Source organism: Pleuronectes platessa, chromosome 15, assembly GCF_947347685.1.
Source record: "Pleuronectes platessa chromosome 15, fPlePla1.1, whole genome shotgun sequence".
NCBI lineage: Eukaryota > Metazoa > Chordata > Actinopteri > Pleuronectiformes > Pleuronectidae > Pleuronectes > Pleuronectes platessa.
Window position 1 is genome coordinate 5,890,033 of NC_070640.1, and position 16,560 is coordinate 5,906,592.

Consider the following 16,560-nt stretch of genomic DNA (forward strand, 5'->3'; position numbering starts at 1 on the left):
CAAACGGGAAAAAGTTTATTTAAGTCTATTTGAATTCCAGTTAGTAACAGTACATAATGGGAAAAAGTCCAAGGGGGGTGAATACTTATGCAAGGCACTGTACATGTTATCTGTGATGCACACGGCAGAAACCCGAAAACTAAAGGTCCCCTTAGTGGGGTGTATTTTTAAGTAAATTTATGCCAAAACAGGATTGGTTGTGTTTGGTATCGCCGCTATCCAAATAACTTGGCCGGGAAAGATGGCAGTGTTTCTATAAACATTCTATAAACATTCTCTCTGGTATGTTTTTGCCCCATTTCTGGATAGTGGGAGGAAGTGGAGACGTGTCTATATACTTAAGTGTCTCTAAATACTGAAGCCCCTTTTCCACTGGTCAAAAAAAACCTTGAATACCAGCAAACATTGAACTTTTGTCTGCAATGGGAATGGTTTCAATCGGGATTATCCCAGGGTCAAATGACTCTGCAGAGGACATGGGTCTTGATCAACACTAGCCCCGATCGGCAGTGATTCGTAGGAGACATGTTGAGGTCCCCACATCAACAGGAAGTGAAGAAATGATTTGACCCGACACAGAAATGGAGGGTGGGCCCAATGCTGTGTCTTGTCATGCCACCACAGGTTTTCTTCTACAGCTTGTTGCAGTGACCATACACATCAGCACGCCACGTGGACTGTGCACTCCCCCGTGAACACAATACGAAACCTGCAGGGTTGTGTGTATGTGTAATGTCTCTGGATAGAGAAATGTACTCTTTACGATTATATAAAAAATCCTCATGGGTTTGAAACATCACATCATATCAGCTTCTTTCTTCTGTACGAGTCAGGGATGCTCATACTTCCTCCACTAGATGGCGCCCTAATGGTTTTGTACAGCTCATGAAGGAATCACTTTGTATTCTCTGCTGCTCCCATGTGAAACAACCCAAAACTTCACGTTTTTATTTCCCCTTTGTTTAATTTTTATATCACATTTTGGTGAAAGCCACCAAATCGGATGTTTAATGTACCACCTTGCTTCATCACTAAGATTAAAGCTGATCCAAAAGTCCCCCCCCCCCCCCTTTTTTTTTTACCTGTGTATCATGCCACTAAAAGCTTGACAGTATGGGCATGAATGCTTTCAATTCATCTTGTGATCCATGTTGTGGTTTTATATTCAATTTATCATTATATATTTTTTTATTATTTGTGAAATGAAAGAGTCTCAGACGTAGATAATCAATCAATCAAATTTTATTTGTATAGCCCATATTCACAAATCACAATTTGTCTCATAGGGCTTTAAACAGGGTGTGACATCCTCTGTCCTTAACCCTCAACAACAGTAAGGAAAAACGACTAAAAACCCTTTTAACAAAGAATGTAGAAACATTTTCATTTAATCAACGGTAACAATCACAGCTTTAATATCAGTAATGCCCACATCATGAATGATGTATATATGTCTTCATCATACCACATAGTGCAAACCCATCAAGGTTTTTTAAAGGAATTTCACAATGACATCAGTAGCCTGTAGTCGCCTACTTGTAGCAAACAAAGCTTCAAACTCAAAGCTCCCAGGTTATTAAGCTAAACCAAAAATCAACAAGTGTAGACCAGCTATTAGAAACACCTCTCAGTTGAAAACTGAGATCTTGAGTATATACTGAGAATAAACTGGCAAGTGATTTTCAAAACCCCAAAAGCATGTCTTAATATTTGATTCTTGATCCTGGATGTACAGATTTAACTGATCCCGTTTCAGATGGTTAAGCTGAGCCCTAGAATTGCGATGCTGAGGCAAAGAAGAAGAGACTGAACCGCTTGTGTAGAGGCTGCTGTTGTGGTTGTTGTTGTTGGCTGTGCGGTGGTTGTAGTGGTGTTCACGGTCGGCGTCGTTGTCCGGACCGAGTAGGAGCAGGAGCCTACATTACCCACCTGATCCACAACTACTATCTCCACATCAGGTGAACAGCAAGACGCATTATAGGACACCAGCGTTGCATTACTAGCGAGCAGGCTGGTGTTACTGGTCCCATTGCCTCCTGTGAAGCTGATGGTGTCGATGCCTGTCCCGTTCACCCCATCGGTCACCTCCACTGACAGCTCCCACATGGACGCGCTGCAGTCTGCAGAGCAGTTGGACTGCAGGCTGAGCAGCTGGCAGCCTGGCTCAGTGAAATCAGTCACCTGCGGAGAGAGAAGAGAACAGAAGATGAAGTCAAGGGATTTTACAACAAGGATGAAGGGCAAAATGATTTTGAGAGTTACCGGGATGAGGACAGTCAAACGCAGAACGACATAGTTGCCGTCCGTGCCTCCTGGAGCATTGGCCTCGATGGTCAGGGTGACGTCGGTGCCAGATGCAGTGCCAGCAGGGGCTGTGATGTTCACCGTGCCATTAGCCCTGCTTCCAGCGGTCAGGGGCAAAGTGGATGGGAACGATAGTGTAAAACCTTGGTCATTGGTAGCTTGGATGGTGAAGCTTCCTCCTGAGCCATTACTCAACACAGAGAAAGGAACGAAATGAGGTACTCCTGGCTCCAAGACACCTTCTAAATCATCCTTCAAAAACAAACAAAAGAAAAACATTCAGTAACAGGTGAAACATCAGAATTGCAGTTCAGTTGTTAGCCCGATGTATTTTACGTACAGCAGAAACAGTCACAGCAGAGGCACGGATGGAGTTGGATGACTGCCTTTGGAATGATGTAGTTGCTCTGGAGGAAGTGGTGCTGCTCTCAGTGCTCTGGCCCTTCACAAGCACCACAAACTCACCTGATGGAATACTGTCAAACCGAGCTAAGAATTTCCCTTTCCCCAGACTCTCCACGCTGCCGTTAACCCTCTCTGACGTTAACGAGACCACCAGAAAAACTTCTGTCACTATGGCAGACACCCCCCCGATGACCGTCACCCTCAGGCTTGCGTTGGCACCTTCAGGGTAAAAACAAAAAGAGGATAAAATCCATTCAAACATGTAAGAAATTTATTAAAATTATATCCTAAGTATCACAAAGATCTGGGTCCTTTACCAGCTCTGGGGCGATTTTCCAGGACTTCAAAACCTCCCAATGGGCCCTCGGACACCTCCAAAAAGTCAGACAGGAAGTCGATGGAACTCTCACCTGAAAAATATAAAAGTTCAGATAAAGTGAAACCGTAACGTCACTTCTTGAAAGGAAAATGGCTGCATGTGCAAAGTTTCATTGTAGACGGTAGATGACGAGATATTTCCGCCTGAAACAAATTGGCTGATATTGTCACAGCTTTAAACACATGAGTAGTTGACCGTTGATTTTATGGCTCAGTGGTTGGGCTGCACATCTTCCATGTTGAAGATCGTAGGCTCAAAATCTGCTCTGCAAGTGTAGCAAGATTAGCTTACGGAACAAAAATAGCACAAAACCTTTTCTAAGTATTACCATGTTCTTTTGAGTTTTGCGAAAATGGTCCAGTCCAGATAAAGGATATACAACAATGCAATGTGAAGTACTCATTGTGTGATTAAGGAACATAATCCAGGAGGCCGCACCTTTGACCTTCAGTGTGTAGGGATTTGTTGACACCAATCTTATTTCCCACAGTCCAACTTGTGTTGTCAGCTCCAGAGTCTGGAAGTTTCCCAATGACTGGGATGAACTGATCAAAGGTCCCGTCAGGTCAGCGCTGCTCTGAGACACACCTAGAGAAAACATTAAACGAAGCACACCGGTGAACTAGTTAATAAATGGTTAATAAAAACGCAGTAATCGCTTTAAAAAGTAGCAATGACAGATCACCTGAGGGACTGATGAGAGTAAAGGCGGCCGAGCGCCCAGTGATGAAGATGGTGAGGTTTTTTACCGACTCGTCCACTGTGAAAGTGAAATTGTCGGATTTTCCAGGACTCCTGGCCGCTTGCAGAAGGAGAACCTGGAAGATTAATTAAAACTGATTGCACAATTTAATCTTGATCAATCATCTAAAAATGGCTCGTGCCAGTGTGAGCGTTTTGTTTGTACCTGAGCGGAGCTGGAGGACTCTGTAACGATGGTGGTGGCCGCGAGCAGCTGACTTTTTGTGGTTTGAATAGCCAAACCTCCCGAAGCCTGAGCCAGGTCCGAGTACACCTTGGAAGATGCTTTTGTTATTGCTTTGGGTTGTTGTTGTTGTTGATCGTTGGTATTATTACTCTCTCTTCGGCGACGAAACCCCAGACCACCAGTTATCATGAAGTTCACCTTAAAAGAAAGTCGATAAATAGGACCATGAGACAAGATCATGTATAATTTCAATTAAAAACATGGAATGTATTATCAGTCTGTGAGAAGATAAACGCTCATATTTGGCCAATTAAACAACAGTATATAACCTGGCAAGTAAAACAGCATAGAAGCCTTTACAAAGTTTTCCTGTTTTAAACGTCATGGCAATGACTAAGTGCTGGTAAGATTGAGCTTTGTGTTTTTGCGTTGGTATAACCAGGCAGGCTGGTCTCATCAAAATTTCGTAGGAAATGCTACTAAAAAGGAATGCACTAGAATTCGTATGAATTCCACGTAATCTTGAGTCAGGAGGCTGGGGACACGCGACCTATGCGCTTCTCTTGCTTCGTGAAAATAAAAAGCATTCATCTAACCCTAACCCTGATATGAAAAAGACATAAGAACTCTGCACCACGGTGATTCAGCAGGTTGACAGCCGCAGGAAGAAGCTGTTCCTGAACCTGCTGGTCCGGGAACGGAGGACCCTGTAGCGCCTCCCAGAGGGGAGGAGGGCAAACAGTCTGTGGCTGGGGTTTGAGAAATTGGGTTGTTAATGAACAAAGGTTTATCTAACTTGGACCAAAGTGAAATATATGATTGTGTAGAAAGCAAATATAAATATTTTGACCATATATGGCCATTAAATACCTCTTAAAACAGATTTTACAGATTTCAGCTTGGACCCCAATGGGGTCTGAGAAAGTACACCCCCAGAGGGCCTGTGCTTGGAGCAAGATTAAATGTAAACTTTGTAGTAGTACAGAAGCAAAGACATCATCGTAAAGGTCTTGACCTCGAGAGTAACATTCTGTCAGTGGGAAAATTGTGGATGGCTCCTGCTCCTCAGGGATGACCTTTGAACCTTGCACCTGAGTCAGTTTTGATGGCTTACAGGATGGAAACTAAATATGCAACAGACATGGTATGAACTGTTTTGGAAAGGTCTTAAACTCCACTACCATAGCCTAAAGCAAACCTATGGGGGGAGCCAGTGAGTTGGGCCAAAACCTTATAAAAACTAGATTTTAACCGCTTTATTAGTAAGAAAAACTCAATCTGACTAAATACGTGTTTTTCTCACACCAAAAAAACATAAAAAAACATGCAAGGTTCACGGTCGCAATCACACAAATACGTTCACAAGCAACCATTACAGAAAGTGCTGCAACTTTAAACACAGACTAGCAGCAAGCTAGCGTTAGCTCCCCACAAACAGCTGTTTTCTATTTATACCTGCTGCTTCTACCGGGGACACACAGAAGCTAGCGTTAGCTCGCTGCTGCTACCCGTAAACAAACACCGACACGTCCCCGGAAACAAACACCAACACGTTTCATAATATGTCCCCTTTAATCAATATATTGGCAATCTTTTCCCTACCTTTGAAGGGTGGTGCCCCGAGTTAACTTTAATCAATTAAAGTTATGATTTAATATTCATATTTTTAATATTCATATTTATATTCTATTTTGATAACCAAATTTATTGAATGTCGAAAGGCACACCATTTGATGGTATCACGTTCAATGCATTATTGCACAACACCACTAACTGTGAACTACTGAGTATTGTTCACACCTGGTCATGTTTCTCTGGTCAAGCTTTGCTGTGCTGTGCATTATTTAATTTACAGTAAACAGTGGAACTATCCAGTTTCACTTTTTCCCACATTAAACTCAAGGACGAGAACCATAGCATTTTCTTTAGCATCCCAACACTCATTATGGCCGTTTTAGCATACCTCTGTTATTATGTCATTCATTTTATTACAGAAAGTTATTATTTTTAATTTCTAAGTAAATTCTCTGACAAAAATTTAATGCAATACTAATTTCCCCAGCCTGTGCTTTTACTCAGACCAAGAACACTACTCACCACTGATTTGGTTCGTTCTACGAGTGTGAGCACTGCACCCAACAGGTAATCGTCTTTAGCAGATGCATCAGTGAAGACGAAGATATCAGACCCTGGAGGAGCACCGGTTAAAGCCAGCTGTACGGAGGAGACAGGCAGCACCAACGTGTTTGTTTTAAACCGTTATCGTGGGATTTTGCAGCGTAAGATCTTGAAGTAGTCTCAAAGATTTCAACAGTACCCGAAGTCCTGAAAGACTCATTTCTGGAAAATCTCCTCCACCAGTTGCAGTAAGTGAATTGATAGCTCTCTTGAAGGCCTCTGGATCTGTGGTCCTCGTCAGGGGCCCAAAGTCTGGGTTTCAGGTAGAGACGAGACGGGAGGAATTATTATATTTTTCATCTTTGTGAGTAGTTTATGATTTTTGTTACCATTCTCACTTAAAAGCCAGATTTATACCACGGACATCATGAACTCTCTGTATAAGACGCTCAAATGCCCCTTTGAACTGTGGGGTTGCTGTGATTCAGGTTCAAGGTCAAATAAACATTGATGGAACTTGATGACAGCTAACGTTAGCAGTCGCCACCAGGGGGCAATCATAACATTTATCATTTGGGGAGCTGTCATGTTATCCATGTTCTTGTATAGTCTATGGTTAATATGACCTACAACCCGGTTCATGGCAGTACAACATTGTTCTGTTGAGAGTATTTGAGGTTCCCGCCCTGAGTGTGATGGCAGAGGAGAATGGCTGACATTTCCGACGATAGATCATATTCGCACAAGAAAGCGACAGATGAAGGTCAACTCATTTCCATTGTGACGGTTTAACAGACAAAAAGAGTAAACTCTCTGTAGGAAAAATGACCCATGTACAGGATTATGAAGACTTCAAGGTCCCACCTGGATCATTGAACGGTACGAGAATGTAGGCCGAGGGCTCGTCCTCTGTCCCCACTCTGCTGTTGATTATAGAGCTTGTGACGATCCTCACTGCTGCGATGTCATCACTCATGCTTCCTGTGGTGTCGATGCAAAAACAAAGAGCTTTCCCTTTGTTGATTCCCATCAGCCTAAGGAACGAGTTTTCAAAAAGTTGGAATTAACTTTGTGATTCAGATTTTTAAAGTGCATACAGTGACTGTGAGCGATTGGTTTCTTACTGTAGGAATGTGGCGTCACCGGCAGCCCGGCGAATGTCCTCCAGCACCTGCCTGGTCGCAGCGATGGCCATGTTTGCTGCTTTAACGTGGAGATGTCCGTGTTCGGAATCAGTCTTGTCTTTGTTGATCCCACCCTTAGGATCAGTGCTGCTTGTTCTGTCAAATCCACCTCCATGGCTGCATTTTCCTGTTTACCGTTAGAAACCGAATAAGAATGACATGCTCAGCTTGACCCATGCCTCTTCTATCGGTGACAACATTCTTCTGATTGCATGAGCGTTTATATGTAAATGCATTTCAGTTACATTACCCCGGCTAAGGCGGTTATGTTTTTGACCCCTGTCTGTTTGTTGGTTGTTTTATTTTTTTCCAGGATTACACAAAAACTACTGAACTGATTTGTAACAAACCTGCTGGAGGGATGGGGCCCGAAAAGAACCCAAAGAATGTTGGTGCGGATGCAGATGGTTACTACTGTGTGCCGCGTCACATATTTTAGGTCTAACTTAATTTAAAGGTGTTAGTGGCCACCAGCGGATGTCAAATGCTGTGTATTGCTAAAAGCCTGGCACTACGGCTGTCTTGTATGCAATTATATGCCTCCATCAATCTACAGACATTTTTTCTCCCAGGGTCATATGAGGTCCCAGTGATCATTGACCTTCGACCACTGAAAAATGATCTGTTCATCTTTGAGTTTGAGTGACAACTGGTCCAATTTTAAAGAAAGTCCCCAAAAGCAGAGATATCGTGCTCGTAAGAATGGGGCGGATGGACAACCCCAAAACATAATGCCCCTGGCCACTGGGTGTCGCCAGAGAGATGGCATGAAACCACAGCATCCACAGGTTTATTATTGTTGGATGTCCACATGCCTCATTATTTCCTGAGGTGGCCCACATCCTTCTGCCATCTGGGAATCACAATCATAAAACTAGCATTGGATTTGGATCCTGTCAATGACTCAGTCAGGTACATGAAGACATTTACCATCAGGTTTGGAGAATCCAGGCACCAATTCAAAATATCCTGTGGTGAGTATCTTGTCCCGCAGGATGTCCTCCAGAATGTTGTTCGTGCAGTCGTCTCCGTTGCAGCTGCGACAGGTTGCTCTGCTTTTTGCTGTAGATGGGATGAGATTCAGTTTAGTTGCTGTTGAACACAATCAACACCAGTGAAGTGAAATGCAGTGGAGCATCAGACCACATTGAGCAAAGAGGAGTAAAAGTGCAAATAAAAGTGGTTAAATAAAGTTAAAGAAAACAAGTCAGTGAAATTGTCACACACACACACTGACATTATAGCTGTGATGTATTTACCTGCAGTTTTTCCGAGGCTTCCTGGTTTGATCAGCTTAGTGTTTGGAGCTGTTTCTCCCATTTCCACCCAGTTGCTGTGACTGTAGAAATCCTTCAGATATAAAAAGGTAAGACACAGAAGTTATTTTCACCCAGATCTCCCCAAAATCTTTCTTGCAATCAAAGCACATTTTTACTTCATAAAGTACCCTAAATAGAAAGTACCTGTAAAGAATGCAGTAGTCTTCCCAGAGTTTTCCTCGCTGCTTGAAAGTTCTGGCGCTTATTGTTTGCTTTGACAGCTGATAATCCGCTCGTGATGAGTTTCTTTCCCTTCGTGAATTCCTCGTTGTCGAAGTGATGACGGGCGCTGAGGAAATACCGCTTGTCGATACCCACATTTTTGTCTTGGATATACTCGATGGTTTGGCTGAAACTCTTGGAGGATTTTGCAGCATCACAGGCACGAGCAACAGACTCAGCAGTGTAAGGCCGTGTCTAAACACACAAACACACACACAAACTTTCATTACCCTGTAAATTATTAATTTTTATTTGTTTAATGTATCTTGATTCAACCCTTACAGGTAATGTGAACTTTTCGCCCGCAGCCTGAACAGTAGCACGGCAAACCTCCAGCGTGGTTTCAAGGATGGCACGCTCAGTGATCTCCTGATGATTCAGAGAGTCTCCATCAAAGATATCAAAACCATGAGCCCCAGTCTGCAGGAGCACGAGACACAGCGCAGCCAACCAACCCATCACTGCAGCACCTGTGTGATAGACACGAGGGAGAGAGTACAAACTGGGTTTCAGGTCAAGTTCATTTGTATCGTGCCCACACATAATATGCACTCTGTGGTACTCCCAAAAGCTTTGCAGCCAGAATGTGTTTGTCTCATTTTATTTGGTAAACAGCATTTTTTTTTGATTTCTAACATAATAACAAAGGGGACTGTCTCGTTATTACATTTTTCAATTGTTATGGAGAAACTTTCTAAATGTAAGCAGCGCTCAGGTGGACCTTTTGGCACAGATTACCATTATTATTAACGTACTTCCTCCTCCTAATGTCAAGGTTTCTACCGTGACAGTCTCATCTTAATTTGATCTGTCAGTGAAAAATGATCTGCCCATTCTTTAGAGCATTATGTTTCCTTAAGGTAATCATTAAATCTGTTATGATTAAATCACTGGGACAACAACAACCACCAAACCTCCCAAACAAGTTTAAGTTTATTGTTCAGATTGACTTATTCACAGTGGTGTATTTTACTGAGGTTTTTTTTGGACTCAATTTAACAACTTTACTTAAACATGACTTTGCATATTCACGTAAATGACACAAAAAATGTAACCAACATGTACTTAAGGATGATGTTATAAGAAAGTTACCTGATGTTACATGATTTTCACACTTTTAACTAGAAGATATTTAGCAAAATGTAAGATGTGAAAACACACAAATGTTCATATACAGGGGATCAATCAAAGCAGAGAAGGTCGTTTTGGTGTGGCTGAGTTGTTACAGATAGTATATATAAATATATATATATACATATATATAAATCTTTATATATATACTGTAGCTCTGATTACTTAACACCTTATCTTCTATTTCTGTTATCAGAATTAAATGCTTGAGCTGGTTGAATTACCGAGGGCTACCATTTACATACATACTGTGCTTTAACTATTTGACTGATGGTATTAATTGCAAAAATCTATAATAAATCGATTATGTTCTAATTAATTAGTTAAAACATAGTATGTACATGAGAACTAGCCTTTGGTATTTGCACCTGCTTAAGCATTTCATCTGATATCACAAACATCCAAGATTTGAGTAAAACAAACATAAGAACTTTAGTGCAGTGAAAATAAGAGCTCGGCGCATATAATCATATTCTGAAAATCTAGATTTTGGTTAGTACAAGACATTTTATTAAAATCAAAAAAGGTGACAGATGTCACTTTATATATATTTGTTTTAACATCACTAATATTTGTTAGATATATGAATGTATCCTACCTTATGTCTTGAAGTCGTCTCGGAGACTTTAGCTCTCATGGAACCGCTGACATTTATAAGAATTTCCATCCAGGGTGGAGTTACTTGTTTGACCGGTTTTGTGTGTAGCACCATTCAGGTTAGATTTTTGTCATACTTTCACTTACGGGAACTTGCATTTGCTCCTTAATTGATTTATTGTAAATGGACACAGCTCAAAATGTTCTATCGATTTGATTTGATTTAATTTATCCTTTATTTATAGAGGAAGTCTATGGTTTAAATATTGCATGTGGATTCAAGCAAAACTAGAAGAATTGCTTCATAAAAACATGCAAAAGTAGTGCAAAGAATTCTATACCTCAGGCATTCAAATGAATATATAGGAAACAAGGCTGGAGATGTAGTGAACTCACTAGTAAAGTCAGTTTTTTAACTTGTGTAGATCACTTCAATGTCATCTCACTGATCTGTTCGAGCTTCGTCAAAAATTCATAGATCTGAACTTTATCAATAACAATAATAAAGAAAACTTTTCATAGACCCTTGAGAGACACTATTGTTCAATTCACAGCTTCACTGAGGGTTGTACAGCAACAAATTACACAAACCATCAAAAAGAGATGTTTGATAGGATCTTTTATAAACATTTATAAACATATATTAAATTATACAAACTGTTATAGGGCTATGAACTGATCTCTAGCCTGATTAAAATTCCAAGTTTGATTAAAAATAGTTGTTTTTAGCAGTGCTACCTGATTTTAAATTGATTTATTCTGTTTATGTCTCGTGTTGCTTCTACCGTCCTTGATTCTACCTCTGTGTGAAATGTGTTTTATAAATAAAGCTGCTGTGAGAACATCACTGTTGGATAAACAGTGATGTCTGGCTGGCCTTGGCAGAGAAAACTGTTTTCACAAAAGAAGAACATATCTGGTGTCTCTGTGTTCATCCGTTTTCAATCATCTTGATGACATGCTACATCAGGAACTTGGCTGGTGATGGTATGTGCTTTGTAAATAGTGGCTATTGCATTGTTTCACCATTCAAGACCTGATAAGGAAGTTAGTGCACGAAGGTGGTCAAACATGCTCATGCAAAGAGGTCGTAGAATTTAGTTTTCCTCCCTTCAAGAATGAGATCAGAACAATAGAATGTACAGGGATCCCTTGACGTTGACTTTTGTTCCTTCACGTGTAAAATTCTCATTTATTCAATCTAATTAAAAAATCCTCTCTGGGTTTATCCCCTTTATAACGTTTAAATGGAGTTAGAGTAGAACTCAGTTACCTGCTGTATCAATAATCCCAAAAATGTATTTCCAAGTATCAAGCGGGGAAAGAATACAAAAGAAATGACAACAGACCAAGTTAAAGAGGAGATTCATACTAAAGTTAATGGGAAACAAGTCTTTAGTGAACCTATCAGGTCAGACCTTCACTCTGGTGCGTGAAGCAACAGTTTGTAAACGATCGGGGTCAAAGGTCAGTGAGGGAGTCACAGCCGAACGTCCCAGAGAAAACCACTGGATTACTTTATGTAAAGATGGAACTGTTTGTATGGGACTGTCTGTCCTGTTTGCTTCCTTCCCTCTTCCTGTTGCTGCTGAGTCTCGTCCTCCACTGGCTCAGAGCACGTTGTCGGACAGGACGGGCGTCCATGACTGAAGAAGAACCCCCGCTCATCTGCAAACACTCTGCGCTGGCCAAATATCTGCTGCGCCACTGTGGCTCTCTGGCCAGGCCGAGACCGGCCGCCTGGCCCAGGGGAGACCCCCACCTCCAGACCCTGTCCGCTCTGCTGTGTGGACCAGCAGGAGACACAGTAGAGTTCACCAGGGACAATCTGCTGCTGAGAGACGGGGGGATTGTAGCGGTGGACTGGGCTCTGGAGACCGGACTGGGTGAGAGGATTGGGAGGGGGAGGTGGGAGGGGAGGAAGGAGCATCAGTCGGGGGGGAAGGCGCTGGGTTGTTTCACCTCGACGCCTCCTGTCCTTCTCCTCATCCCTCATTCATGGGGAGGGGCGAGCCCTCACTTGAAGGCCCTGTGCCATCAGGCCATACGTCAGGGCTTCTACGTGGTGGTGTTCCACCCCCGGGCCACAGCAGGCTGCCCGCTGACCACAGCACGACTCACCGAGTTCGGAGACCCGGCTGATCTTGACCAGGTAAAGAGAGAAAACCTTTGAATCACTGCAGGTGCAAACTTCTTTTCTTATCACGTTAATACTATGTGTGGATATGTGCTGAAATTATTAGTAGATTCATTGAAGACAGAAAATAAATAGCCAACGCTTTCAGTTAAATCATTTTTAGTAATTTTATTTCTCATTTGGATTCCTTCACTTACTCATCAAGTTACAGTTTACACTATGTTTGTGCAGCCTCATGTTAGTGAGGACTCTTGTGAGGTCGGAGGGAATTTGACCTGCTAGATTTAATCAATTTGATTAAATCACTTTAATCAGCTGGAATTCAGTGTTAGAAGTCTATTCAGGTTAAAGCAAAGATGGATCATGATTTTATTTGTATGGTTTTAGCTCCAACAATATTTTTATATATTTTGATTTTGTTGTTCTTATATATATTTTTTTAATATTGTTCTTTTTTATCTGTTTTGTGTTATTGCATTTCTCAGTAGCACTTCTATTTTATTCTGTGAGGCTCTATAGAAAGAAAGTGGATTTCTTCTCTTTTGCAGGCAGTGACCTACATTCACAGCCGCCACCCGTCCTCCGAGCTGGTTGCGGTGAGTGAGGGTTCAGGTTCAGGGATCCTCCTCTCCTACCTGGGGGAATGTGGATCCAGCACATACCTGACTGCAGCTGCTGCGCTCTCACCTGTGCTCCTGGGCCAGCTGTGGTTCCAAACGGCCATGCCTGCCATTTATCGCTGGGGTGCGCTGTTTCACCGGAAACTGCAGCTGAGGAGGTGAGAGAAGTTCACCTGAAAAGTGTGAAGTGTATAACACTGATATGAACATAGACATGATCATAACGTGTACTTCTCCCATGGCTCCGGTGTAAGATACGCAAACTCCTTCAGAGGAGTCGTGGATGTGGACCGGGCCCTCAGCTCCTCCTCCCTGAGAGACTTTGAAGAAGCTCTTTTCTGCTCTTCGGCCCAACGTCCAGAGAAACCTCCACTAAACTCTCTTAACAACTCCGGACTGAGACCAAGACCTCATAATGAGAGGGAGGTGGCTCCCTCTGCGGCCTGGGCACTGGGGGAAAGGGCTCAGCCAGCCGAGGACTGGGACAGCTACTGGGAGAGGAACGAACCCCTGAGAGATGCAGATGAAGTGGCCGTCCCCGTGCTCTGCATCTGCAGCCGTGACGACCCTCTCCTCCCTCCTGCCTCCACTCTACCCATCGCCCTCTTCCAGAACAATCCCCACTTCTTTCTGGTGTTGACGGACAAAGGAGGGCATTGTGGATTCACCCGAGACCAACAGGAGATGGAGGAAGGGAAGGATGAAAATAAGGAGGTGGAGGACGCTAGCTGGAGTCACATCGCAGTTCTGGATTTCTTCAGAGTGGTGGCTGATTTCCTGAGAGGGGAGAGGAGGGATGGGACAAGTTGGGGGGGTCCACTGGGGGGAAACATCCAGGCTGGGCAGAGGAACAGGGGCAGCACCATGGGCCCTCTCCACAGGAGGAGAGCCACTGTGATGAGGAGGCCGAGACCTCAGGCACCAGAACAGAGCAGCGTGGATGAAGAAGGAGAGACCTTCACCTGGAAGAGGTCCTATACACGCTGAGGAGGAAGATGGCAGAGGACCAGAAGATTATACTGATTTTTGGACTTTGTCAATCAAATGTCTGGAAGATAAAAGCAGCCAAGTAATGGACAGCTGTTGGAAACGATATTTTAGTTCAGAAAACAAAAAAATCGTGTTTTCTTCAACAATTATTCATGTTGATCATGTGGATAATGGGTTAAGAGAAACTAAGATCGCTCATGATACAATACATGGTCCACCACAACGATATCTCCATTCAGTGGTTCTGCAGCAATCAAACAAGACAATCGTATAATGTTATATCACAAACTAAACAAAATGCCCCTAAAGAGTTGAAGTGCAGGATTTATTCTGTAATCTGGTGTCAGTTTCAGAGTTTGACACAAACTGAGATCAAACAATGGACAAAAAAATATCATAAAGTTGAATCTTCTAATGTCTCTTTGGTCTGCCATTATCCAAATGTAAAATGACCACAAACTAGAGAATATAAATAAATATTGAAATTTGGCCCCAGCATATTGATAATGAGAGTAAGGACGATAATATGTTGCAGAAACTACTTTGTGCCACTCCTCCACTTTGTATGAATCAAAACATGATGAATCCACGTTCAGAGCTGCTTTGAGAAAAAAACAAACTTTAAAGCTTTAAATACTTTTACTTTGTCATTCTCCTCAAATGCAAAACACCCTAGGACAATGAAATATTAAAATTACTTTATTACAGATGATTCTTTATCCAGTAGCCCTCTTCCAACAAAAAATAGTAATTACAAACAAAATATTACATTTATTCCCTAAACTTTGTTTCTGAATTTCTTTTATACATTTTTAATCACTTTGTCATCTGTGAGGAATAGCTTTCCTCTTCTGCTATGCAACATTCAGCTTTTTGCACAATCTATACAGTTTAATACAGTTTAATACAGGTCTCTGGACCAGGGAGAATAAAACAGCAAGATCCACCAAATGACAGGAGAGTTAAAAGAAATACTGATCAACAGACTGTACAGAAATGACCCTGCCTCCCGCCTACTCTCAGCCAATGGCAGCCGTCCCTCATCACACTGACGGGGGGGGGGGGATCACAGTAGACTCCTTAATCTGGTCAATCACTTGTGCAATCAGTGCAACTGATCCAGTTCAGAGTGACCAAGGTCTAGAGATAGACTCTGCCCCAACTGCCTCGAAAACACACAACTGGGAGTTCTAGTAAACACAAGAGAAATCTACAAATCTGCACTGGTTTGGCTGCAGACATCGACTGGAAAATAAAATGGCCCATTCTGGTGTTAAAGGAAATAAAATCTCTAAGGAACTGGAAAAATAAAAGTTGGTAAAATATGTCGGGTACAATGGCATCCTGGCATTAAAAGTTTTCTGTGCCATTAAAAAACAGGATTGTAAATAGTGAGTTCAGGGAGGTAAGATTTAAAAAAAGGCAAATTCTTTTAAGTGCAGTGTGAAAATGCTTTGTGTAAAAACCAAAACAGAAGCAGGAACACGTTTCATAAGTCAGAAGCTCAAGTTCAAATAATATCAGTGGATCCCACAACACCTAAGAGTAAGTCTGTAGATATCAAACAACAGATATATTTTCACTGTCTTGTGCAAGAACTTGTCGGGTTGTGGATGAAACCAAATGTTACAGAACTGAGCAGCTTTTAGGACAATTCTTAATTTTTTATGTCATTGTGACCTCAACCTAGAAACCATGACGAATCTAAGTAGACAATCTAATATAGCCCATGCTAAATCAAAGGCTACACCTAACTAGATTTCAAATGATGTGCAAAATTATCCTCATTCAGCATAAAAAAAAAAGAAAAAAGGTTGCTGTTACACTCGAGTCAATCTGACCAAGAGTCCTGTTGTTGTCATTCACCACAGAACATCTGTAACAAGTCTCAGAACTTGTGGCTGCAAGTAAGACAGTGAAAACCCAGCGGCTGTAAAACACTTAAAAACCGCTGGTCTAAAACCACGTCATTGTGTCCGCATCACAAGTTAAATTGTCTTTGATTGGTCAATCAGGAATTCCATATTTTCAAATTCAAAATATACAATATTAACAGGTTTCCTGTACATTCCACCTCTGAAGATAATATGATGCGCAATCTCTGCATTTCACAATAAGACCTTTATCTCCATTTCTCTATAATCCTTTTTTTTTTTTTGGATTTATATCATACATATATTTATTTCTTCTTTTCTTTCACTTGAAGAGCTCTTCCCAAAGACAGGA

At 41.9% G+C, this 16,560-nt stretch overlaps 2 protein-coding genes across 2 annotated transcripts; one reads left to right on the forward strand and one right to left on the reverse strand.

Moving 5' to 3' along the window:
* Positions 1–1,224: 1,224 nt before the first annotated feature.
* On the reverse strand, positions 1,225–10,737 carry LOC128457498 (von Willebrand factor A domain-containing protein 7). The gene is made up of 16 exons (XM_053442207.1): positions 10,589–10,737; positions 9,142–9,329; positions 8,782–9,054; positions 8,578–8,668; positions 8,249–8,380; positions 7,259–7,445; positions 6,999–7,168; positions 6,334–6,446; positions 6,114–6,230; positions 3,996–4,214; positions 3,774–3,906; positions 3,527–3,676; positions 3,027–3,119; positions 2,645–2,928; positions 2,263–2,556; positions 1,225–2,181 (listed from the first exon to the last, which is right to left on the reverse strand). Exons 2-16 carry the CDS (start codon positions 9,316–9,318, stop codon positions 1,753–1,755), a joined length of 2,862 nt encoding a protein of 953 aa, XP_053298182.1. The 5' UTR covers positions 9,319–9,329; positions 10,589–10,737; the 3' UTR covers positions 1,225–1,752.
* Positions 10,738–12,021: 1,284 nt separating this feature from the next.
* Positions 12,022–16,476, forward strand: LOC128456745 (protein ABHD15). Its single transcript, XM_053441076.1, has 3 exons — positions 12,022–12,739; positions 13,273–13,502; positions 13,599–16,476. Exons 1-3 carry the CDS (start codon positions 12,116–12,118, stop codon positions 14,329–14,331), a joined length of 1,587 nt encoding a protein of 528 aa, XP_053297051.1. The 5' UTR covers positions 12,022–12,115; the 3' UTR covers positions 14,332–16,476.
* The last annotated feature ends 84 nt before the right edge of the window (positions 16,477–16,560 follow it).